The sequence below is a fragment of the Panulirus ornatus genome, chromosome 51 (genome assembly GCF_036320965.1).
Source record: "Panulirus ornatus isolate Po-2019 chromosome 51, ASM3632096v1, whole genome shotgun sequence".
Classification (NCBI taxonomy): Eukaryota; Metazoa; Arthropoda; class Malacostraca; order Decapoda; family Palinuridae; genus Panulirus; species Panulirus ornatus.
In genome coordinates this window covers 92,124-117,997 of record NC_092274.1, presented here as the reverse complement: position 1 = coordinate 117,997, position 25,874 = coordinate 92,124, and the positions used below count along the sequence as shown (strand labels likewise).

The following is a 25,874-nucleotide window of genomic DNA, read 5'->3' as shown; positions in this document are numbered from 1 at the left end:
ATCTTGTATCATTCTAGAGATGAATCTTGTATCATTCTAGAGATGAATCTTGTATCATTCTAGTGATGAATCTTGTATCATTCTAGTGATGAATCTTGTATCATTCTAGTGATGAATCTTGTATCATTCTAGTGATGAATCCAGTATCATTCTAGTGATGAATCTTGTATCATTCTAGTGATGAATCTTGTATCATTCTAGTGATGAATCTTGTATCATTCTAGTGATGAATCTTGTATCATTCTAGTGATGAATCTTGTATCATTCTATTGATGAATCTTGTATCATTCTAGTGATGAATCTTGTATCATTCTAGTGATGAATCTTGTATCATTCTAGTGATGAATCTTGTATCATTCTATTGATGAATCTTGTATCATTCTAGTGATGAATCTTGTATCATTCTAGTGATGAATCTTGTATCATTCTAGTGATGAATCTTGTATCATTCTAGTGATGAATCTTGTATCATTCTAGTGATGAATCTTGTATCATTCTAGTGATGAATCTTGTATCATTCTAGTGATGAATCTTGTATCATTCTAGTGATGAATCTTGTATCATTCTAGTGATGAATCTTGTATCATTCTAGTGATGAATCTTGTATCATTCTAGTGATGAATCTTGTATCATTCTAGTGATGAATCTTGTATCATTCTAGTGATGAATCTTGTATCATTCTAGTGATGAATCTTGTATCATTCTAGTGATGAATCTTGTATCATTCTAGTGATGAATCTTGTATCATTCTAGTGATGAATCTTGTATCATTCTAGTGATGAATCTTGTATCATTCTAGTGATGAATCTTGTATCATTCTAGTGATGAATCTTGTATCATTCTAGTGATGAATCTTGTATCATTCTAGTGATGAATCTTGTATCATTCTAGTGATGAATCTTGTATCATTCTAGTGATGAATCTTGTATCATTCTAGTGATGAATCTTGTATCATTCTAGTGATGAATCTTGTATCATTCTAGTGATGAATCTTGTATCATTCTAGTGATGAATCTTGTATCATTCTAGTGATGAATCTTGTATCATTCTAGTGATGAATCTTGTATCATTCTAGTGATGAATCTTGTATCATTCTAGTGATGAATCTTGTATCATTCTAGTGATGAATCTTGTATCATTCTAGTGATGAATCTTGTATCATTCTAGTGATGAATCTTGTATCATTCTAGTGATGAATCTTGTATCATTCTAGTGATGAATCCAGTATCATTCTAGTGATGAATCTTGTATCATTCTAGTGATGAATCTTGTATCATTCTAGTGATGAATCTTGTATCATTCTAGTGATGAATCTTGTATCACTCTAGTGATGAATCTTGTATCATTCTAGTGATGAATCCAGTATCATTCTAGTGATGAATCCAGTATCATTCTAGTGATGAATCTTGTATCATTCTAGTGATGAATCTTGTATCATTCTAGTGATGAATCTTGTATCATTCTAGTGATGAATCTTGTATCATTCTAGTGATGAATCTTGTATCATTCTAGTGATGAATCCAGTATCATTCTACAGTGAATCAACACCATCCTAGTGATGAATCTAGTCTTCTCATACTCTTCTCTGGGATAAATTTAGTATCATTCTACAGTGATGAATCATCTACAGTGATGAATCATTTTCTACAGTGATGAATCATTTTCTACAGAGATGAATCATTTTCTACAGTGATGAATCATTTTCTACAGAGATGAATCATTTTCTACAGTGATGAATCATTTTCTACAGTGATGAATCATTTTCTACAGTGATGAATCATCTTCTACAGTGATGAATCATTTTCTTCAGTGATGAATCATCTTCTACAGTGATGAATCATTTTCTACAGTGATGAATCATTTTCTTCAGTGATGAATCATTTTCTTCAGTGATGAATCATCTTCTACAGTGATGAATCATTTTCTACAGTGATGAATCTTGTATCATTCTAGTGATGAATCCAGTATCATTCTAGTGATGAATCTTGTATCATTCTAGTGATGAATCTTGTATCATTCTAGTGATGAATCTTGTATCATTCTAGTGATGAATCCAGTATCATTCTAGTGATGAATCTTGTATCATTCTAGTGATGAATCCAGTATCATTCTAGTGATGAATCTTGTATCATTCTAGTGATGAATCTTGTATCATTCTAGTGATGAATCTTGTATCATTCTAGTGATGAATCTTGTATCATTCTAGTGATGAATCTTGTATCATTCTACAGTGAATCACACCATCCTAGTGATGAATCATACTCTTCTCATACTCTTCTTGGGATAAATCTAGTATCATTCTACAGTGATGAATCTACAGTGATGAATCATCTACAGAGATGAATCAGTTTCTACAGTGATGAATCATCTACAGTGATGAATCATTTTCTACAGTGATGAATGATTTTCTTGCAATGAATCATTCATTTTCTACAGTGATGAATCATTTTCTTGCAATGAATGAATCATCTTCTAAAGTGATGAATCATTTTCTACAGTGATCAATCATTTTCTACAGTGATCAATCATTTTCTACAGTGATGAATCATCTTCTACAGTGATGAATCCAGAACTGACTCGACCTCCACTTAAGCAGGCTTGTAGATTGCCATTTAGTCCAGGTAGCGCCTTAGGATCACCTCATCAGTCCACAGTCGGGTCCAAACCTTCATCATTCCACCACGTGGTACTCAACCTCACAACCCTGAGGGTGAGGGGGGGGGGAGGAGGAGGAGGGTCATCCTTGGCATCTTGGAGGTCGACCTTGACGTCCTCTCGTTCCACTGTGGGGCTCACGTCCTCCTTGAGCTGTTCCTCGGCCTTCACCGGCGTCTCTGGTGATCAAACGATTCCAAACAATGATCAGACATTTTGATTTTTGATCATCCACAGAAAGGTCAAAAAATGCCTCAGTGCTTCACACCGAAGCACAGACAGATAAGACAAAGACAAATATAGAATTCTATGCCTGTCTATTGGTCTATGTATCACCTTGATTATTTAAAAAAACAACAGTTCTATACTTCAGACACACCTCACACCCAGGGTCAAAGGCTTTCCAATTGCTTTCCAATCCATGTTGACCATAGCCTCCATTGTACTAACGAGAGATGGCAACCCAGGAAGGAGAAATACGACATATCATTTTCCATTCGAAAATCGTCCCCCTTAGATCTTGGCCACCGACAGCCAATCAGCAGCCAGGAGAGGGATAGAGTTTCAAGTGAAAGATACACAACGTCAATATTGACTATGACGTCACGGGGGGGAGAGATGCCAAACGGCACCATTTCAGCAGAGTTAATTAGCCCCATACTGTTATTAATTATAATCCAATAACATGGCATCCTGAGAAGATATTAATAATATTATACATTAAATATCTTAATATTAAAAACCTTCGAGAGACAAAAATATTATAAATTATTTAGGTTTCTCAAATGGATCCAATTCACTTATCTCTCTATGACACCAATAGACAGAACTGCTCCCACGGTGGAAAACCATTAATTTAAGACACTCCAATTCTTCTCAACTGGTCGTTATCTCCCCTTACCGTCCATTAAGGATAATTAGTCCCCATTAAGGCTCTACAATACTTGATTCTGAATTTTTATTTCTCCTTTGTGGAAGAAAAAAAAATTGGGCACAGCACACGCCCCAGACAAGTCTGGGGGGTTCGCGATGCTCGTATCAACTTAGCTTGGAGTTTGGACACGCTCTTAACGTATGTAGTCTTGGATCCTAAGTACCCTTAACCTCGTCTGGGGTTTGGACACGCTCTTAACGTATACAGTCTTGGATCCTAAGTGTCCCTTAACCTCGTCTGGGGTTTGGACACGCTCTTAACTTATACAGTCTTGGATCCTAAGTCCCCTTAACCTCGTCTGGGGTTTGGACACGCTCTTAACGTATACAGCCTTGGATCCTAAGTCCCCTTAACCTCGTCTGGAGTTTGGACACGCTCTTAACGTATACAGTCTTGGATCCCAAGTCCCTTAACCTCGTCTGGGGTTTGGACACGCTCTTAACGTATACAGTCTTGGATCCCAAGTCCCTTAACCTGGCCTGGGGTGTGAGGGGGGAGTTTCAGGGCCTAAGACCAAAGGAGAATATTATCTCTGTGTGGATCCTGAGGTCTTACTTGATGGCTGGAGGACGAGCTTTTCGAGGGCGAGGATGGGCGACTCCGACACCAAGGAGAGGAGAACAGAGGCCAGGAACACGATGAACAACACCCCACACGTCTCCTCCACCTGCAGAACAAACAGGAGAACTGTTTACAATGATGAACAAGATGTTTACAATGATGAACAAGATGTTTACACTGAAGAACTATGTGTTATCAATGTTTACAATGATGAACAAGATGTTTACACTGAAGAACTGTGTGTTATCAATGTTTACAATGATGAACAAGATGTTTACACTGAAGAACTATGTGTTATCAATGTTTACAATGATGAACAAGATGTTTACACTGAAGAACTGTGTGTTATCAATGTTTACAATGATGAACAAGATGTTTACACTGAAGAACTGTGTGTTATGAATGTTTACAATGATGAACAAGATGTTTACTCTGAAGAACTGTGTGTTATGAATGCGTACAATGATGAACAAGATGTTTACAATGAAGAACTGTGTGTTATAAATGTTTACAATGATGAACAAGATGTTTACACTGAAGAACTGTGTGTTATCAATGTTTACAATGATGAACAAGATGTTTACACTGAAGAACAATGTTTACAATGATGAACAAGATGTTTACAATGATGAACAAGATGTTTACAATGATGAACAAGATGTTTACAATGATGAACAAGATGTTTACACTGAAGAACTGTGTGTTATCAATGTTTACAATGATGAACAAGATGTTTACACTGAAGAACTGTGTGTTATGAATGTTTACATGTTATGGACAGATTTCCATAGTGGAAAAGGCGGTGAATTTTGATCGGGGTCAAGTGTGTGTGTGTGTGTGTGTGTGTGTGGGAGGAGTCAAAGTGGTGGAGCGTACAGTAATCCTGGCTCGGGCCACCCTTCTGTGGTGGGGAAACGGAGTAGACCGGTAGATATCCAGCAACGTAGATGATAATAAAGATATCACCACAATAGATAGACAGATATACGTACGCCGAGCAAATATCTTTGTGCATATAAAGGAGGGAGGGAAGGAGGGGGGTGCATGATTTCTGACCACATGGCTCTACCTTCTACATGATTTCTGACCACATGGCTCTACCTTCTACATGATTTCTGACCACATGGCTCTACCCTTCTACATGATTTCTGACCACATGGCTCTACCCTTCTACATGATTTCTGACCACATGGCTCTACCTTCTACATGATTTCTGACCACATGGCTCTACCTTCTACATGATTTCTGACCACATGGCTCTACCTTCTACATGATTTCTGACCACATGGCTCTACCTTCTACATGATTTCTGACCACATGGCTCTACCCTTCTACATGATTTCTGACCACATGGCTCTACCCTTCTACATGATTTCTGACCACATGGCTCTACCTTCTACATGATTTCTGACCACATGGCTCTACCCTTCTACATGATTTCTGACCACATGGCTCTACCTTCTACATGATTTCTGACCACATGGCTCTACCTTCTACATGATTTCTGACCACATGGCTCTACCTTCTACATGATTTCTGACCACATGGCTCTACCCTTCTACATGATTTCTGACCACATGGCTCTACCCTTCTACATGATTTCTGACCACATGGCTCTACCTTCTACATGATTTCTGACCACATGGCTCTACCCTTCTACATGATTTCTGACCACATGGCTCTACCTTCTACATGATTTCTGACCACATGGCTCTACCTTCTACATGATTTCTGACCACATGGCTCTACCTTCTACATGATTTCTGACCACATGGCTCTACCTTCTACATGATTTCTGACCACATGGCTCTACCCTTCTACATGATTTCTGACCACATGGCTCTACCTTCTACATGATTTCTGACCACATGGCTCTACCCTTCTACATGATTTCTGGCCACATGGCTCTACCTTCTACATGATTTCTGGCCACATGGCTCTACCGTCTACCATCGTGAGGTATGGGTTCTACCACACTCCTCTACCACATCTTCGTACCACTCATGACCCCTATCTACCACACCGAAGTGGTAGAGTGCTGGACTTACCTTGATGATGTGGGAGAAGTAAGTGGTTCTGGTGGTAGAGTAGAGTAGCATAAACTGGATGGGGAGTGACGTCAGGTAGATGGAGTAGGTTAATCTACTCAGAGGCTGCCACAACGGGTAGGAGAGGAACCAATCTATCGGCCCTGTGGACGAGGTAGATGGTGATGGGTGTGGCGTGAGTGGCTGTGGACGAGGTAGATGGTGATGGGTGTGGTGTGAGTGGCTGTGGACGAGGTAGATGGTGATGGGTGTGGTGTGAGTGGCTGTGGACGAGGTAGATGGTGATGGGTGTGGTGTGAGTGGCTGTGGACGAGGTAGATGGTGATGGGTGTGGTGTGAGTGGCTACTGGTGGTGATGGGTGGGTGTGGTGATGCAGGTGTGGTGAGGGGGGCGAGCGGGGGGTTCACACAGTGGTGAGATGAACCATAAGAAACGTAATTAAGTTGATCATTACAGGTGGATAACGTACGAGATAAACATGATACAAATAAACAAGTGATGGGGAATGGGTCACCTCAGGACTGAGAGAGAGAGAGAGAGATGAAGACAAGTGGATGTGTCATCTGTAGTGGGAGAGACATGAGGGAAGTTGGGCGAGAAGAACCTGACCCCAAACCTTGATATGAAATCTGGTCCTGGGATGACCCGGGATACAAGGGATGACCTGGGATACCAGGGATGACCCGGGATACAAGGGATGAACTGGGATACCAGGGATACCAGGGATGACCCGGGATACCAGGGATGAACTGGGACAACCAGGGATGAACTGGGACAACCAAGGATGAACTGGGACAACCAGGGATGACCTGGGATTCCAGGGATGAACTGGGATCCCAGGGATGAACTGGGACAACCAGGTTGCTCACCTCCATATCCCCAGTGGCAGGCCAGAACCACCCAGGCCACAGCGGCGCCCCAGGCCGCCCGGTGCAGACCACCATAGACCACCGCTTCCACCAGCGACATGTGGGCCACTTGGGACGGGAGTCCAGCGAAGTTGTAGCGCACGATCCCGAACAACACGGCCAGCGCGACCCCGACCGCCGACGTCCACCCGAACACAACCTGACCCTGAGACAACCAGAGGTCACCATCGTCACAATCTATTTACGACGTCGCCCCCCGTATACCACCATTAACTCCTGACCCATTTGCAAATGGAGGAAGGGGGGAGGGAGAGATCAAAGGGCGTCATTAGCCTGGGGTTGGATGAGTTAATCTAAGGTTTGACTCTCGTGCATCACATCACAGGAGATGCTCAGGGGAGGGCCTCGGGCTAAACTAGATGAGACCCCCCTCAAATCAAAGCGAACGTCTGGTCCTTGGGAATGACGTATATAGTCCAGGAATACGCCGTAGAGGGCGCTGAGGACCTGCAGTGACGTCACTGGATATCATTCACCTTCTCATCTATCCATCAACCTCAAGTTAATCCATCATTAATCCCTAAATACTCAGTTTTCTAACACATACACAGAAAGGCGCGTCGTTTTCTGCCGTGGAGGGTATTCTAAACTATTCCAGTATTACGTGAGAATCTGTCGCAACTCACCGGCTGAAGGCGACTCAGAGTGGGCGACTCCCTCGCCCTGTGTATGATGTAGCCGGCCCACACGCCCACTAGGTAAGGTCCAGCGCGGCACCAGGGCATGAGGTACACCTTGTGGTTATATTCCAACATTGCTTCAGGGCTGGAAGGAAGGCACGGAGGTGCAGTGGTTAAATGAGGAAGGAATAAAACCATATTCGGATGCTCAGGAATTTTCATGAATCATAACATAGGTCCATGCACATATCTCGTGCCTATTGTCATGTATTCTCCCATCCATATACATATATTACATACCTCCCATGTATACTGCATGTGTTGTATACATTCCCCCTCAAGTATACACCCCAGGTGATATGTATACTTACTCCTGGACAAGGAGGCTGGAGGGCCAAGTGTGGTACACACCCACGATCACAGAGGGGATGATGAGCGAAGCCAGAGTCCACACCCCCAGCAACACTGTACCTGGGGAGGATATGACCTTAGACTGTACCTGGGGAGGATATGACCTTAGACTGTATCTGGGGAGGATATGACCTTAGACTGTACCTGGGGAGGATATGACCTTAGACTGTACCTGGGGAGGATATGACCTTAGACTGTACCTGGGGAGGATATGACCTTAGACTGTACCTGGGGAGGATATGACCTTAGACTGTACCTGGGGAGGATATGACCTTAGACTGTACCTGGGGAGGATATGACCTTAGACTGTACCTGGGGAGGATATGACCTTAGACTGTACCTGGGGAGGATATGACCTTAGACTGTACCTGGGGAGGATATGACCTTAGACTGTACCTGGGGAGGATATGACCTTAGACTGTACCTGGGGAGGATATGACCTTAGACTGTACCTGGGGTGGATATGACCTTAGACTGTACCTGGGGAGGATATGACCTTAGACTGTACCTGGGGAGGATATGACCTTAGACTGTACCTGGGGAGGATATGACCTTAGACTGTACCTGGGGAGGATATGACCTTAGACTGTACCTGGGGAGGATATGACCTTAGACTGTACCTGGGGAGGATATGACCTTAGACTGTACCTGGGGAGGATATGACCTTAGACTGTATCTGGGGAGGATATGGCCTTAGACTGTACCTGGGGAGGATATGACCTTAGACTGTACCTGGGGAGGATATGACCTTAGACTGTACCTGGGGAGGATATGACCTTAGACTGTACCTGGGGAGGATATGACCTTAGACTGTACCTGGGGAGGATATGACCTTAGACTGTACCTGGGGAGGATATGACCTTAGACTGTATCTGGGGAGGATATGACCTTAGACTGTACCTGGGGAGGATATGACCTTAGACTGTACCTGGGGAGGATATGACCTTAGACTGTACCTGGGGAGGATATGACCTTAGACTGTACCTGGGGAGGATATGACCTTAGACTGTACCTGGGGAGGATATGACCTTAGACTGTACCTGGGGAGGATATGACCTTAGACTGTACCTGGGGAGGATATGACCTTAGACTGTACCTGGGGAGGATATGACCTTAGACTGTACCTGGGGAGGATATGACCTTAGACTGTACCTGGGGAGGATATGACCTTAGACTGTACCTGGGGAGGATATGACCTTAGACTGTACCTGGGGAGGATATGACCTTAGACTGTACCTGGGGAGGATATGACCTTAGACTGTACCTTATCCATAAACTTTGACCTGATCCCAGGTCACTAACCAAACCCACAAGATAATGGTATGAGACACTGACCTGAGAGACAGTGACAGCTACGACCTTATAGCTCTGACCTTGGTCAATGGTGACCCCCCACGAGTACTGACCTTTCCTCGGCCAGAAGTAGAGAGGCAAGATGAGCAGCGGCATGACCAAGTACAGCTGCATGTCCACGCTCGTGTACCAGCAGTGAGGCAAACACTGTAACACAGACAGATGATGATCCCTGAGACACACACACACACACACACACACACACACACACACACACACACACACACACACACACACACTTGTATACTTTCGGGAAGTTCCATTTTCTGTCTTCATTGGGGTACTAATTGAGTCGAATATCTAAGAATACTTGAATATCGGAATATTTCTCGCGTTTATAGTCAAGATGTGTGGAGGTGTGTGAGGGAGGGAGGAGGGCCAGGGTGTGTGAGTAGGGAGGGAGAGAGAAAGAGGGAGGGAAGGAGAGAGAGTGAGAGGGAGAGGGAGGGAGCTTACCGTGGCTCCCTCGTCCTTCTTGCCCATCTGGGAGATGTAGGGGAAGACCAGGTTGCTGATGAAGGTCACATCCATCCACCAGGAGTGTCTGCAACCCTTCAGGTAGTAGGTGGTGTAGGGGGGCGCTACGGGCCCCTCCACCAGCAGGCCTGACACAGTGGCCACTGCGAACACTGTCGTGGCAATGGGCGGCAGCAACCTGCAAGTGGACACACACACACACACACACACACACGATGGTTATTAGAACTAGACTACGAAGTGGGTTTTGCCACAGTGGTGCTGTGGACACACACACACACGATGGTTATTAGAACTAGACTACGAAGTGGGTTTTGCCACAGTGGTGCTGTGGACACACACACACACGATGGTTATTAGAACTAGACTACGAAGTGGGTTTTGCCACAGTGGTGCTGTGGACACACACACACACGATGGTTATTAGAACTAGACTACGAAGTGGGTTTTGCCACAGTGGTGCTGTGGACACACACACACACGATGGTTATTAGAACTAGACTACGAAGTGGGTTTTGCCACAGTGGTGCTGTGGACACACACACACACACGATGGTTATTAGAACTAGACTACGAAGTGGGTTTTGCCACAGTGGTGCTGTGGACACACACACACACACACACACGATGGTCATTAGAACTAGACTACGAAGTGGGTTTTGCCACAGTGGTGCTGTGGACACACACACACACACGATGGTTATTAGAACTAGACTACGAAGTGGGTTTTGCCACAGTGGTGCTGTGGACACACACACACATGTGTGATGGTTATTAGAACTAGACTACGAAGTGGGTTTTGCCACAGTGGTGCTGTGGACACACACACACGATGGTTATTAGAACTAGACTACGAAGTGGGTTTTGCCACAGTGGTGCTGTGGACACACACACACACACGATGGTCATTAGAACTAGACTACGAAGTGGGTTTTGCCACAGTGGTGCTGTGGACACACACACACACACACACGATGGTTATTAGAACTAGACTACGAAGTGGGTTTTGCCACAGTGGTGCTGTGGACACACACACACACACACGATGGTTATTAGAACTAGACTACGAAGTGGGTTTTGCCACAGTGGTGCTGTGGACACACACACACACACACACGATGGTCATTAGAACTAGACTACGAAGTGGGTTTTGCCACAGTGGTGCTGTGGACACACACACACACACGATGGTTATTAGAACTAGACTACGAAGTGGGTTTTGCCACAGTGGTGCTGTGGACACACACACACACACACACGATGGTCATTAGAACTAGACTACGAAGTGGGTTTTGCCACAGTGGTGCTGTGGACACACACACACACACGATGGTTATTAGAACTAGACTACGAAGTGGGTTTTGCCACAGTGGTGCTGTGGACACACACACACATGTCTGATGGTCATTAGAACTAGACTACGAAGTGGGTTTTGCCACAGTGGTGCTGTGGACACACACACATGTGTGATGGTTATTAGAACTAGACTACGAAGTGGGTTTTGCCACAGTGGTGCTGTGGACACACACACACATGTCTGATGGTCATTAGAACTAGACTACGAAGTGGGTTTTGCCACAGTGGTGCTGTGGACACACACACACACACGATGGTCATTAGAACTAGACTACGAAGTGGGTTTTGCCACAGTGGTGCTGTGGACACACACACACACACGATGGTTATTAGAACTAGACTACGAAGTGGGTTTTGCCACAGTGGTGCTGTGGACACACACACACATGTCTGATGGTCATTAGAACTAGACTACGAAGTGGGTTTTGCCACAGTGGTGCTGTGGACACACACACATGTGTGATGGTTATTAGAACTAGACTACGAAGTGGGTTTTGCCACAGTGGTGCTGTGGACACACACACACATGTCTGATGGTCATTAGAACTAGACTACGAAGTGGGTTTTGCCACAGTGGTGCTGTGGACACACACACACACACGATGGTCATTAGAACTAGACTACGAAGTGGGTTTTGCCACAGTGGTGCTGTGGACACACACACACACACACACGATGGTCATTAGAACTAGACTACGAAGTGGGTTTTGCCACAGTGGTGCTGTGGACACACACACACACACGATGGTTATTAGAACTAGACTACGAAGTGGGTTTTGCCACAGTGGTGCTGTGGACACACACACACATGTCTGATGGTCATTAGAACTAGACTACGAAGTGGGTTTTGCCACAGTGGTGCTGTGGACACACACACATGTGTGATGGTTATTAGAACTAGACTACGAAGTGGGTTTTGCCACAGTGGTGCTGTGGACACACACACGATGGTCATTAACCCTACACTCTGAAGTGGGTTTTGCCACAGTGGTGCTGTGGACACACACACATGTGTGATGGTCATTAACCCTACACTCTAAAGTGGGTTTTGCCACAGTGGTGCTGTGGACACACACACACACGATGGTTATTAACCCTAGACTCTGAAGTGGGTTTTGCCACAGTGGTGCTGTGGACACACACACATGTGTGATGGTCATTAACCCTAGACTCTGAAGTGGGTTTTGCCACAGTGGTGCTGTGGACACACACACACACGATGGTCATTAACCCTACACTCTGAAGTGGGTTTTGCCACAGTGGTGCTGTGGACACACACACATGTCTGATGGTCATTAGAACTACACTCTGAAGTGGGTTTTGCCACAGTGGTGCTGTGGACACACACACACACGATGGTCATTAGAACTAGACTACGAAGTGGGTTTTGCCACAGTGGTGCTGTGGACACACACACACACGATGGTTATTAGAACTAGACTACGAAGTGGGTTTTGCCACAGTGGTGCTGTGGACACACACACATGTGTGATGGTCATTAACCCTACACTCTGAAGTGGGTTTTGCCACAGTGGTGCTGTGGTGGAACACATCCAAAACAAACCCTACAGGAAAAGGAAGGACACACAAGCCAAGCTTAGGGTCTATTTACACAAGATATCTTCAGTGGAACTGAAAATGTTTTTGGGGGGAATACACGAAAGTTCAGATGTGTCATATGTGTTCAAGATAACATGTAAACTGTCATGCAATAGATGTATTGTCTGGAACTGTATGACCTCCCCACGCCCTTCATCTGACGACCCCGTGTGTGTGTGTGTGTGTGTGTGTGTGTGTGTGTGTGTGTGTGTGTGTGTGTGTGTGACCCCCTCACCTGACGACCCTGTGTGTGTGTGTGTGTGTGTGTGTGTGTGTGTGTGTGTGTGTGTGTGTGTGTGTGTGTGTGTGTGTGACCCCCTCACCTGATGACCCTGTGTGTGTAGTAAAGAGCAACGTTGAAGCTGCCCCTCTTGGTGACCTGGGTCATGACCCCGAGTGTGACCAGGAGGCCACTCATGAGGAAGAAGGTGTCCACACTCAGATCCCCGTTGGCGATGATTTGGAAGCCCACCCGTTTCGTCACCTGAGACCAACAGACGACCATCTGTTACACCTTCCTGTTTAACAGTTAGATAAGCAGTCCTCTCCTGTTTAACAGTTTATATAACATCTTATATATTCATCAACATGATCTACATTACATAGGACTTAGTATATATACATATATATTCCTATGAGTCCACGGCGAAAATGAAACACGAAAAGTTCCCAAGTGCACTTTCGTGTAATAATCACACCATCAGGGGAGACACAAGAGAGAAATATAACAGTCAGTTGATATACATCGAAGAGACGAAGCTAGGAAGCCATTTGGTAAACAGACACATATATATGTACACACACACACACACACACACACACACACACACACACACACACACACACACGATTCAATCATGTCTTCCATACTTACTTTTCCCTCCCTTCCTTCCTTTCTAAACGTTGGGTTTGGCCTACACGCTATTACACGCTCGAAGATTTCAGAGGTAAGGAGACGTTCTGGGACAGGTGTTGGGGAAGGGGAAAGGAGGGGAATGGGGAAGGGGAAGGGGGAAGGAAAGGGGAGATAGATGGGGTCCTACCTGGAGAGCGTCTAAGGGGTTCTGGGCCACGGTGGCAGAGTAGGCGTACTGATGCCCCAGCACCACCCAGCTGATGGACAGGAACCTGCAAGAGGACACGACAACCACTGTGTTGACATCACGCTCATTGGCTGAACAGGGGCTCTGATCTAGCCTGCGTCATTGTTCAACCAGATGTTGATTGGCTGAGGAGGATCTAAGATATGTCGTCATTAAACAAGATGTTGATTGGCTGAGGAGGATCTAAGATATGTCATCATTAAACAAGATGCTGATTGGCTGAAGAGGATCTGATCTAGCCTACGTCATCATCAAACAAGATGCTGGTTGGCTGGAGAGGATCTGATCTAGCCTACGTCATCATCAAACAAGATGCTGGTTGGCTTAAGAGGATCTTATCTAGCCTACGTCATCATTAAACAAGATACTGATTGGCTTAAGAGGATCTTATTTAGCAGACGTCATTATCAAACAAGATGCTGATTGGCTGAAGGGAGTCTTTCATAACATAGGTCATCTTTAAAGAAAATGCCAATTGGCTGGGGAGGATCTTCACGGGCATACGTCATTATCAAGCAAGATACTGATTGGCTGGGAGGATGTTTGTTTTTAATGACGTATGTCATTATGAGACGACGTGCTGATTGGCTGGGGAGGATATTTTCTTTTCTGCCACACGTCATCATCAAACAAGATGCTGATTGGCTGCAAAGGATTTTCCCCATAGCACAAATTATCACTAAAGAAAACTTTGAATTAATGATATGTTCTTTGAAGATACGCGATAATTACGCTAATTAGTTCATGGGAAAAATACTAATTAATAACGTGAAAAAGACGGAAGTAAACAAGGCAGTGATTGGCGAGAAGGGTTTCCATATAGTGGATGTAAACACGGCACTGATTGGCTGCTGATGCATCTCAAAGGCAAACTAAGCCGTGACTGGCTGATTACCACATGTCTTATGTAAACTAATCCCCGATTGGCTCGCTGGGGGTCTTCTCTCCCGGCTCGTGTAAACATGGCGCTGATTGGCTAACGCGAGGGAAACAAAAGGAGAGGGGAAGGGAGGGTAGGGAGAGGGGTCGTACCTGAGACCATAGACGCAGATGACCTGGGGGTCGTACCTCATGACCTGGGGTAATACCTGATGACCTGGGTCATACCTGATGACCTGGGGTCGTACCTGATGACCTGGGGTCGTACCTGATGACCTGGGGTCATATCTGATGACCTGGGGTCATACTTGATGACCTGGGGTCGTACATGATGACCTGGGGTCATACCTGATGACCTGGGGTCGTACCTGATGACCTGGGGTCATACCTGATGACCTGGGTCATACCTGATGACCTGGGGTCGTACCTGATGACCTGGGGTCGTACCTGATGACCTGGGGTCATATCTGATGACCTGGGGTCATACCTGATGACCTGGGGTCGTACCTGATGACCTGGGGTCATACCTGATGACCTGGGGTCGTATCTGATGACCTGGGGTCTTACCTGATGACCTGGGGTCATACCTGATGACCTGGGGTCGTATCTGATGACCTGGGGTCTTACCTGATGACCTGGGGTCATATCTGATGAGCTGGGGTCTTACCTGATGACCTGGGGTCATACCTGATGACCTGGGGTCATACCTGATAACCTGGGGTCATACCTGATGACCTGGGCTAGTACCTGATGACCTGGTGTCTGACCTGGGGGTCTTACCTGATGACCTGGGGTCATACCCGATGACCTGGGGTCGTACCTTATGACCTGGAGTCGTACCTAATGACCTGGGGTCGTACCTGATGACCTGTGGTCATATCTGGTGACCTGGGGTCGTACCTGATGACCTGGGGTCATACCTGATGACCTGGGGGTCATACCTGATGACCTGGGGTCCGTACCTGATGACCTGGGGGGGTCGTACCTGATGCCATGGAGGCAGGAGATGACCTGTGAGGACCTGCGTGTCTCCAGGTGGAAGATCTTGGTCAGGTTTCGGGTCACAGAGAAGACCAGGAGGAAGCGCAGGTCACCTGGTACCAGCACAGGTCAGCCACGGTCAGGGGGTGGGGCACACAGTGGTGAACATGAGACACAGTGGGTGGTGAACATGAGCAACAATGGGTGGTGAACATGAGACACAGTGGGTGGTGAACATGAGACACAATGGGTGGTGAACATGAGACACAGTGGGTGGTGAACATGAGACACAATGGGTGGTGAACATGAGACACAGTGGGTGGTGAACATGAGCAACAATGGGTGGTGAACATGAGACACAGTGGGTGGTGAACATGAGCAACAATGGGTGGTGAACATGAGACACAGTGGGTGGTGAACATGAGACACAATGGGTGGTGAACATGAGACACAGTGGGTGGTGAACATGAGCAACAATGGGTGGTGAACATGAGACACAATGGGTGGTGAACATGAGACACAGTGGGTGGTGAACATGAGCAACAATGGGTGGAGAACATGAGACACAGTGGGTGGTGAACATGAGACACAGTGGGTGGTGAACATGAGACACAGTGGGTGGTGAACATGAGACACAGTGGGTGGTGAACATGAGACACAGTGGGTGGTGAACATGAGCAACAATGGGTGGAGAACATGAGACACAGTGGGTGGTGAACATGAGACACAGTGGGTGGTGAACATGAGACACAGTGGGTGGTGAACATGAGCAACAATGGGTGGTGAACATGAGACACAGTGGGTGGTGAACATGAGACACAGTGGGTGGTGAACATGAGCAACAATGGGTGGTGAACATGAGACACAGTGGGTGGTGAACATGAGCAACAATGGGTGGGGAACATGAGACACAGTGGGTGGTGAACATGAGACACAGTGGGTGGTGAACATGAGCAACAATGGGTGGTGAACATGAGACACAGTGGGTGGTGAACATGAGCAACAATGGGTGGTGAACATGAGACACAGTGGGTGGTGAACATGAGCAACAATGGGTGGTGAACATGAGACACAGTGGGTGGTGAACATGAGCAACAATGTGTGGTGAACATGAGACACAGTGGATGGTGAACATGAGCAACAATGGGTGGTGAACATGAGACACAGTGGATGGTGAACATGAGCAACAATGGGTGGTGAACATGAGACACAGTGGGTGGTGAACATGAGCAACAATGGGTGGGGAACATGAGACACAATGGGTGGTGAACATGAGCAACAATGGGTGGTGAACATGAGACACAGTGGATGGTGAACATGAGCAACAATGGGTGGTGAACATGAGACACAGTGGGTGGTGAACATGAGCAACAATGGGTGGTGAACATGAGACACAGTGGGTGGTGAACATGAGCAACAATGGGTGGTGAACATGAGACACAGTGGGTGGTGAACATGAGCAACAATGGGTGGTGAACATGAGACACAGTGGGTGGTGAACATGAGCAACAATGGGTGGTGAACATGAGACACAGTGGGTGGTGAACATGAGCAACAATGGGTGGTGAACATGAGACACAGTGGGTGGTGAACATGAAACACAGTGGGTGGTGAACATGAGACACAGTGGGTGGTGAACATGAGACACAGTGGGTGGTGAACATGAGCAACAATGGGTGGTGAACATGAGACACAGTGAGTGGTGAACATGAGACACAGTGGGTGGTGAACATGAGCAACAATGGGTGGTGAACATAGAATGAGATGAGGTAGATAGACACGTGTCACTTTCATATTGCAAATGAAATACAGTCATATATATAAACCAGCATATAACAACAGATCATGAGAGAGAGAGAGAGAGAGAGAGAGAGAGAGAGAGAGAGAGAGAGAGAGAGAGAGAGAGAGTAGAGAGAGAGAAAGAGTAGACGGAGACAATGGTAGATATTGAAGACCAGGGTTCGACACACAGGTGAGGGTAGGTAGATGTCGACTCTCACCTTCCCTGAGGGCGAGTCGACCCGTCGCCCTCGACCAGACGTCGACCAGTGTGGCGACCAGGAGGACGACCCCGACCAAGGTCAGCACCACACTGCCACACAAACTACTTAATGGCCTCGTTAGCCACGGGTTACGGTCGTTAACGAGGTAGATCAGTAGATATGTAGACATTCACATCATGACACTGGTAGATAATTAATTAACGAGTCATATGGCAATTAAACTGTTACTCTAATTATGAGATCATCTTGTTAATGAGATGATGAGCCAATCAAGTAGTTATGCATATAAACTGGTAGTTAAGCACAGGTGACAATTCTGTAGTTAAAGAGAGGTGGTTAAGGGAGTAGTTGGGTAGTTAAGGTAAGAGTGATATCTAAAGTGTAACTGGCTAACAAGTGGTCTGGTTGTTAGGTTGTGGGTAACAGGTGATTAAAATGGTATCAGGTAGTTAGCGTGGTAATTAAAGAGGACCAGGATAATCACATTGTTTGTACCGGTAGTTAAGAGAGGCAATGAGGTAGTTGGCTAGTTAGTGTGACAACTGAATGAATATTATCATATGCTAATAGGGTAATTAGGTAGTTCAAGAAGGGTTGTTTGGTCATCAAGTGTCTCACAGGCTGGGGGAGGGTGGGGGACACACAGGAGGGGACGGAAAATTCATTAGACCAGCCATCTGGGGGCCCTCAGGGCTCAGTGCTGGGCCAGGGCGACAAGGGCTTGTGGGGGCCCTCAGGTAAGAGGCCGGGCCAGGGCGACAAGGGCTTGTGGGGGCCCTCAGGTAAGAGGCCGGGCCAGGGTGACAAGTGGGGGCCCTCAGGTAAGAAACTGGGCCAGGGTGACAAGTGGGGGCCCTCAGGTAAGAGGCTGGGCCAGGGTGACAAGTGGGGGCCCTCAGGTAAGAGGCCGGGCCAGGGTGACAAGTGGGGGCCCTCAGGTAAGAGGCTGGGCCAGAGTGACAAGTGGGGGCCCTCAGGTAAGAGGCCGGGCCAGAGTGACAAGTGGGGGCCCTCAGGTAAGAGGCCGGGCCAGAGTGACAAGTGGGGGCCCTCAGGTAAGAGGCTGGGCCAGGGTGACAAGTGGGGGCCCTCAGGTAAGAGGCTGGGCCAGGGTGACAAGTGGGGGCCCTCAGGTAAGAGGCCGGGCCAGAGTGACAAGTGGGGGCCCTCAGGTAAGAGGCTGGGCCAGGGTGACAAGTGGGGGCCCTCAGTGAAGACAGAGGTAGTAGTGGTCTACAACAGGTAGTGGCCTTCTACAGGTAGTGGCCTTGTGCAGGTAGTGACCCACTACAGGTAGTGGCCCACTACAGGTAGTGGCCCACTACAGGTAGTGGCCTTCTACAGGTAGTGGCCCACTACAGGTAGTGGCCTTCTGCAGGTAGTGGCCTTCTACAGGTAGTGGCCCACTACAGGTAGTGGCCAGAGTAACTCACACGCCGCAGATCTCGGTGGCACCAAGGGCGTGTCGCTCCTGACGTGTCTGGCACGCCACACTGCCCACCTGGAGGTCCCTCTGTGCCAGCTCTGCGTCCACACTCTCCTGTAGGATGTGACCCTCATTACTCACTCACACTTTCTGTACCGCCTCACACTGGCTCTGTGCCGCCTCACACTGGCTCTGTGCCGCCTCACACTGGCTCTGTACCGCCTCACACTGGCTCTGTACCGCCTCACACTGGCTCTGTGCCTCACACTAGTGGTAAGGAAACAGAAGGGCATGACCCACTGTAAAACACACTCACACTTTCTGTACCGCCTCACACTGGCTCTGTGCCGCCTCACACTAGTGGTAAGGAAACAGAAGAGCATGACCCACTGTAGAACACACTCACACTTTCTGTACCGCCTCACACTGGCTCCGTGCCTCACACTAGTGGTAAGGAGGACGTGGAAACAGAAGAGCATGACCCACTGTAGAACACACTCACACTTTCTGTACCGCCTCACACTGGCTCTGTGCCACACACTAGTGGTAAGGGAGACGTGGAAACAGAAGGGCAAGACCCACTGTAGAACTCACACTTTCTGTACCGCCTCACACTGGCTCTGTGCCACACACTAGTGGTAAGGGAGACGTGGAAACAGAAGAGCATGACCCACTGTAGAACTCACACTTTCTGTACCGCCTCACACTGGCTCTGTGCCACACACTAGTGGTAAGGGAGACGTGGAAACAGAAGAGCATGACCCACTGTAGAACTCACACTTTCTGTGCCACATGAGTAATCTGAGAATCATGAGGTTATGAGATGAGATATTCTTGTGAGGGAGAGAATAGAGGGATAAAGACAATGAGGGGAGACTAATACCCTGTCTATCTGAGGGGAAATTTAAAAAAAAAATATCAATTTTATTTTCACATAAGAGCATGACAGTCTCATACTGCTGATGGTGTGGTGGTAGTGTGTGATAGTGGTAGTGTAGTGGTAGTGTGGTGGTGGTGATAGTGGTAGTGTAGTGGTAGTGTGGTGGTGGTGATAGTGGTAGTGTGGTGGTGGTGATAGTGGTAGTGTAGTGGTGATAGTGGTAGTGTGGTGGTGATAGTGTGGTGGTGATAGTGGTAGTGTAGTGGTGATAGTGTAGTGGTGATAGTGGTAGTGTGGTGGTGGTGATAGTGTAGTGGTGATAGTGGTAGTGTAATGGTGATATACAATCCCAAACACCCAGTTTGACCTGGTATATGAGTGAGTGTAGGTGAGTGTAGGTGGGTGTAGGTGGGAGCCCTGCCACTAACCTTCAGTTCCAGGTGGGTGCAGGTGGAGGGCATGCAGGTGGCGTAGGCCAGGAGGTGGAGGAGCAGTGGCTGCTGGTGGAGCAGGGACATGGCTGGGACCCGCACAGGTGGAGGTGGAGGCGCCTCTGTGTGGTTGTCTCCACGACTGTGGACACACAATGGTAGGAGAAGGAGGTCACGTGATGGCTGTAGGAGGTCATGTGACACACACACACACACACACCAGGACACACCCACCTGTGGTAGGTGAGGAGGCAGTACTGCCCCTGGAAGCTGGACTGTGGACTGGACGAGTCTGGACCTGGCCTGGACTCCTCCTTGGGGTCATCTGGAAGCTCCTCCTCCAGGACTGGCACGTTCCGTAGTGACTCCATGGGACCCGCGCGTCCCCGTGGGTCCGGGTGCTGGTGGTGGAGGCTCGGTGGACGACGTGGAGGGTCGTCCACACGCCCTGGAAGCTGTGCCCCGGGGTGTGGAAGTCCATGGCGAGGCATCGAACCCCGGTGGACGTCCACGTCCAGACACTCGCTGAAGAACCCCAGAGCCTTCGTGTTGCCCACCAGCACACCGTCAGTAAACTTACCCCACGAGTCCACCACTGTAAGTTTACACGGGCGAGACTGTAAACCACTGTAACCCAGGGGGGGTACAGGACCTCTAGACTAGCTTTAGATACTGTAAACTACTGTAACCCAGGGGTACAGGCCCTGTAGACTAGATTTAGATACTGTAAACTACTGTAACCCAGGGGTACAGGTCCTGTAGACTAGCTTTAGATACTGTAAACTACTGTAACCCAGGGGTACAGGTCCTGTAGACTAGCTTTAGAAGCTGTAAACTACTGTAACCCAGGGGTACAGGTCCTGTAGACTAGCTTTAGATGCTGTACACTACTGTAACCTAGGGGTACAGGTCCTATAGACTAGCTTTAGATACTGTAAACTACTGTAACCCAGGGGTACAGGCCCTGTAGACTAGCTTTAGATACTGTAAACTACTGTAACCCAGGGGTACAGGTCCTGTAGACTAGCTTTAGAAGCTGTAAACTACTGTAACCCAGGGGTACAGGCCCTGTAGACTAGCTTTAGATACTGTAAACTACTGTAACCCAGGGGTACAGGCCCTATAGACTAACTTTATGTACTGTAAACTACTGTAAACCAGGGGTACAGGCCCTGTAGACTGACTCCAAGTACTGTAAAACACTGCCCAAAACACTGGACCCATGTCCCACTCAGCCCACGTGCCACACAGAACACTGGACCCATGTCCCACTCAGCCCACGTACCACACAGAACACTGGACCCATGTCCCACTCAGCCCACGTACCACAAAGAACACTGGACCCATGTCCCACTCAGCCCACGTACCACACACAACACTGGACACATGTCCCACTCAGCCCACGTACCACACAGAACACTGGACCCATGTCCCACTCAGCCCACGTACCACACAGTACACTGGACCCATGTCCCACTCAGCCCACGTACCACACAGAACACTGGACCCATGTCCCACTCAGCCCACGTACCACACAGAACACTGGACCCATGTCCCACTCAGCCCACGTACCACACAGAACACTGGACCCATGTCCCACTCAGCCCACGTACCACACAGAACACTGGACCCATGTCCCACTCAGCCCACGTACCACACAGTACACTGGACCCATGTCCCACTCAGCCCACGTACCACACAGAACACTGGACCCATGTCCCACTCAGCCCACGTACCACACAGAACACTGGACCCATGTCCCACTCAGCCCACGTACCACACAGAACACTGGACCCATGTCCCACTCAGCCCACGTACCACACAGAAGAAACCAGAACCTACGCTTGGCTGGCCAGAGGATCCCATGCTGGGCGAGTTGTGGTAGGTCGACCAGGGCCTGGTAGAGGGTCAGGAGGTCACGCCGGCACTGAGGGTTGACCTTGGTCGGGTCAGGCAGGTAGAGTCGGGTCAAGGACAGCAAGGACCGTCTGGTCCAGGTCACCCATGGCCCAGGGTCACCTGACCAACCTAGGCTGTAAGGACAAGTGAGAGAGAGGGAGGGGGTTACTCTCTCTCTGTTACTCTCTCTCTCTCTCTCTCTCTCTCTCTCTCTCTCTCTCTCTCTCTCTCTCTCTCTCTCTCTCTCTCTCTCTCTCTTCTCCATGTCTTTGGTGATGGTGATGCATGACATAGTCATGTTCATCCTGCATTTCGTACGACTCTCCTACCAACATTTCCTTCGCAGCCATTTTACTCCTGCAAGGTATTTTTTTTTTCTTTTCCATCTGTTTCCTCTGTGTGCCGGAGGGAGTGGAGAGCTGGGGTGGGGGTTGGGGGGGTGAGGAGGGGCTGCTTGGACCTAGGGTCTGTGTCATCTGTGTATCTATATCACTCTCTCTCTCTCTCTCTCTCTCTCTCTCTCTCTCTCTCTCTCTCTCTCTCTCTCTCTCTCTCTCTCTCGCTCACAAGGCCATCGCCTAATTAACAAGCAATCGCCTCATCGTTTCCCGGCGCCAGTAATCACCCCCCCCCCCCCCCTGTGTCTGGTGTTTACAGATAAGAACAGTTGAACGATGAATGTTATCTGAGAGAGATAAGAACATGGGGTCTCACAACAGCCCCCCCCCCCCTTTGCCTGCTTCACTGTTAACAGGAGTAAGGGGGGGAGGGGGGGTTTGTCAAAGGGGGGCCCCCCTTCAATGTTCTGTTGTTCTGTTGTGTAGGCCTTGTAAGAACTCCTGTTCATCTCACGCCGTTGTTCTGCAAGAACAGTTGATCTCGAGCGGCTGTTCTACTGGAACGACTTCTTCTAAGCTGGTGTTCTCGAAGAGAACACACTTTACTGCTTCAGGGAGTTCTCCTACGAGATCTACTAGAACACAGAGGATCTTGGCGTGTACCCCCCCAGCTGTTCTACATGAACAAGTCTGGTGGCAGTTCTACACGAAGATGAACACTTTATGTGGACGTCAGACCCACAGAGAGAGAGAGAGGTCTCTCTCTCTCTCTCTCTCTCTCTCTCTCTCTCTCTCTCTCTCTCTCTCTCTCTCTCTCTCTCTCCCTCTCTCCCTCCCTGTCTATCTATCTCTCACCTTTCGTCACCCGGTTCTTGCTGCAGGAGGCGCTGAAGCCGCGTCACCTCCTGCAGGACTTGCTCTCTGGGGAGGTCGTGCCCCGGGGTGACCTGGCCCCGCCACACCAACCCCCCCTGGTTCTGGGGGTCAACGGGGGCGGCCCTAGTCCCCTGGGGGCTGTGGTACAGGAGCGCCAACCACAGGGCCAGCCACAGGGGTCTTGAGTCAACCATCTGGTCCTCACTGTGGGAGAGTGCGTGGGGTGCTCCCGGTCTTCACTGTGGGAGAGTGCGTGGGTGGTTTCCAATCCTCACTGTGGGAGAGTGCGTGGGGGAGTGTCCAATCGTCACCGTGGGAGAGTGCGTGGGGCAGTGTGTGGAGACGCCTGCCTCAGTAATGAAGTGTGTGTGTGTGTGTGTGTGTGTGTGTGTACTCCACCTCTGGGTACGTGTTGGTCTTCATATCATCATATCTAACACAGATAACCAATTGCATTACCAGCATAATCAGTCAATGGCTGATTACTCTGTGTGTGTGTGTCTGTGTATGTGTGTGTGTGTGTCTGTGGGTGTGTGTGTGTCTGTGTATGTGTGTGTGTGTGTCTGTGGGTGTGTGTGTGTGTGTGTCTGTGTGGGTCTGTATGTGTGGGTGTATGTGTGTCTGTGTGTCACGGGGAGAGAGTTTTACACTTGTGTTGGCCCGTCACGCAACCATGTACACACATATGTGTACCCTGCCTCTACTGCTATCTATATATAAACACACACACACACACACCCACACCCACACACACACACACACACACACCCACGGGAGCCGTGGCTTGGCTAGCGCGCCCTCCCCGAGGTGGGGAGGAGGATGAAGAACCTGGGTTGGGTGTGGGCCGACTGCTGCCACCACCACCACGCCCAGGGTGCGCGACCCTCCCTCTGTACACGGAGGAGAGAGAGAGAGAGAGAGAGAGAGAGAGAGAGAGAGAGAGAGAGAGAGAGAGAGAGAGAGATTAGCTGGGTGTGATACACGACAAATATATATATATATATATATATATAATATATATATATATATATATATATATATATATATATATATATATATATATATATATATACCAAATGGCGTCTTAGCTTCGTCTCTTCGATGTATATCAACTGACTGTTATATTTCTCTCTTGTGTCTCCCCTGATGATGTGATTATTACACGAAAGTGAACTTGGGAACTTTTCGTGTTTCATTTTCCCCGTGGACTCATAGGAATATATATATATATATATATATATATATATATATATATATATATATATATATATATATATATATATATATATATATATATATATATATCCAGTCTGTAATCTACTATTTAACATATAGAGATAAGAATAAAATTTCCAGTATGAAACACCTCATGTCCTCCTTGTGTGAAGGAAGGAAGGAAGGAAGGAAGGAAGGAGGGAGTGAAGGAAGAAAGAAGGAAGGAAGAGAAAAAGGAAGGAGTGAAGGAGGGAAAGAAAGGAGTGAAGGAAGGAAGGAAGGAAGGATGGAAGAAAGGAGTGAAGGAAGAAGAAAGAAGGAGTGAAGGAAGGAACCTAACCTAATTATTTCATTCCCTGCCACTCCCCTTGGATTATACACCCACGGAAATCTTCCCCCATGACATCACCACCGGTTTATTTCAGCACAGGATAAATGCTGATAAATGGCATTATCCGAGGACGACTGATAAATGGCATTATCACCTACAGAAGGTGAGGTATACCACAGGAAGAATAAAATCTAGACATGAGTTTATTCCAATCCATTTCCTTTATATGGTCATTTTCTTGACCATGATGTTCAAGTCTTTTTCTGTGGTTTTTTGCTTATTACAGTGGCTTTCATCTCTTCCTAAAAAGCATTGTACAAGCGTAAATAAGAGTGTCTTTCTCAAAGCTTGACAGAGATACGTATGAGAAAGCTTTGAAAGCTTGAAGCTTTGATGGAGATAGAACCATGTTGTTCACAACAGGTTACATATCATTCACTTAGGATGAAAATAACTTAATTATTAATCATGCCGGGTAAATTATGATAATTAGTGTCATGTCAAAACTTTACAGTGAATAGACTGAAGATGTCATGTGTACTTTCAGGTAATTACTAAACGTGAGATA

At 47.4% G+C, this 25,874-nt stretch overlaps 1 protein-coding gene across 5 annotated transcripts; it reads right to left on the bottom strand.

The window, feature by feature from the left end:
* Nucleotides 1–1,957: 1,957 nt before the first annotated feature.
* LOC139764767 (nose resistant to fluoxetine protein 6-like) lies at nucleotides 1,958–24,146 on the bottom strand. Of its 5 annotated transcripts, none has more exons than XM_071691634.1 (17): nucleotides 23,740–24,144; nucleotides 22,490–22,680; nucleotides 20,882–21,242; nucleotides 20,645–20,789; nucleotides 19,344–19,450; nucleotides 17,908–17,999; nucleotides 15,912–16,020; nucleotides 13,988–14,072; nucleotides 13,268–13,428; nucleotides 9,969–10,167; nucleotides 9,566–9,659; nucleotides 8,120–8,213; nucleotides 7,755–7,893; nucleotides 7,069–7,273; nucleotides 6,199–6,341; nucleotides 4,145–4,256; nucleotides 1,962–2,834 (listed from the first exon to the last, which is right to left on the bottom strand). In XM_071691634.1, exons 1-17 carry the CDS (start codon nucleotides 23,952–23,954, stop codon nucleotides 2,644–2,646), a joined length of 2,643 nt encoding a protein of 880 aa, XP_071547735.1. In that variant the 5' UTR covers nucleotides 23,955–24,144; the 3' UTR covers nucleotides 1,962–2,643. The 5 variants fall into 5 exon arrangements, with proteins under 5 accessions (XP_071547736.1, XP_071547735.1, XP_071547734.1 ...); XM_071691633.1 differs by having other exon boundaries at nucleotides 1,963–2,834; nucleotides 8,120–8,219; nucleotides 19,344–19,447; XM_071691632.1 differs by having other exon boundaries at nucleotides 1,964–2,834; nucleotides 8,120–8,219; nucleotides 23,740–24,143.
* Between the last annotated feature and the right edge of the window lie 1,728 nt (nucleotides 24,147–25,874).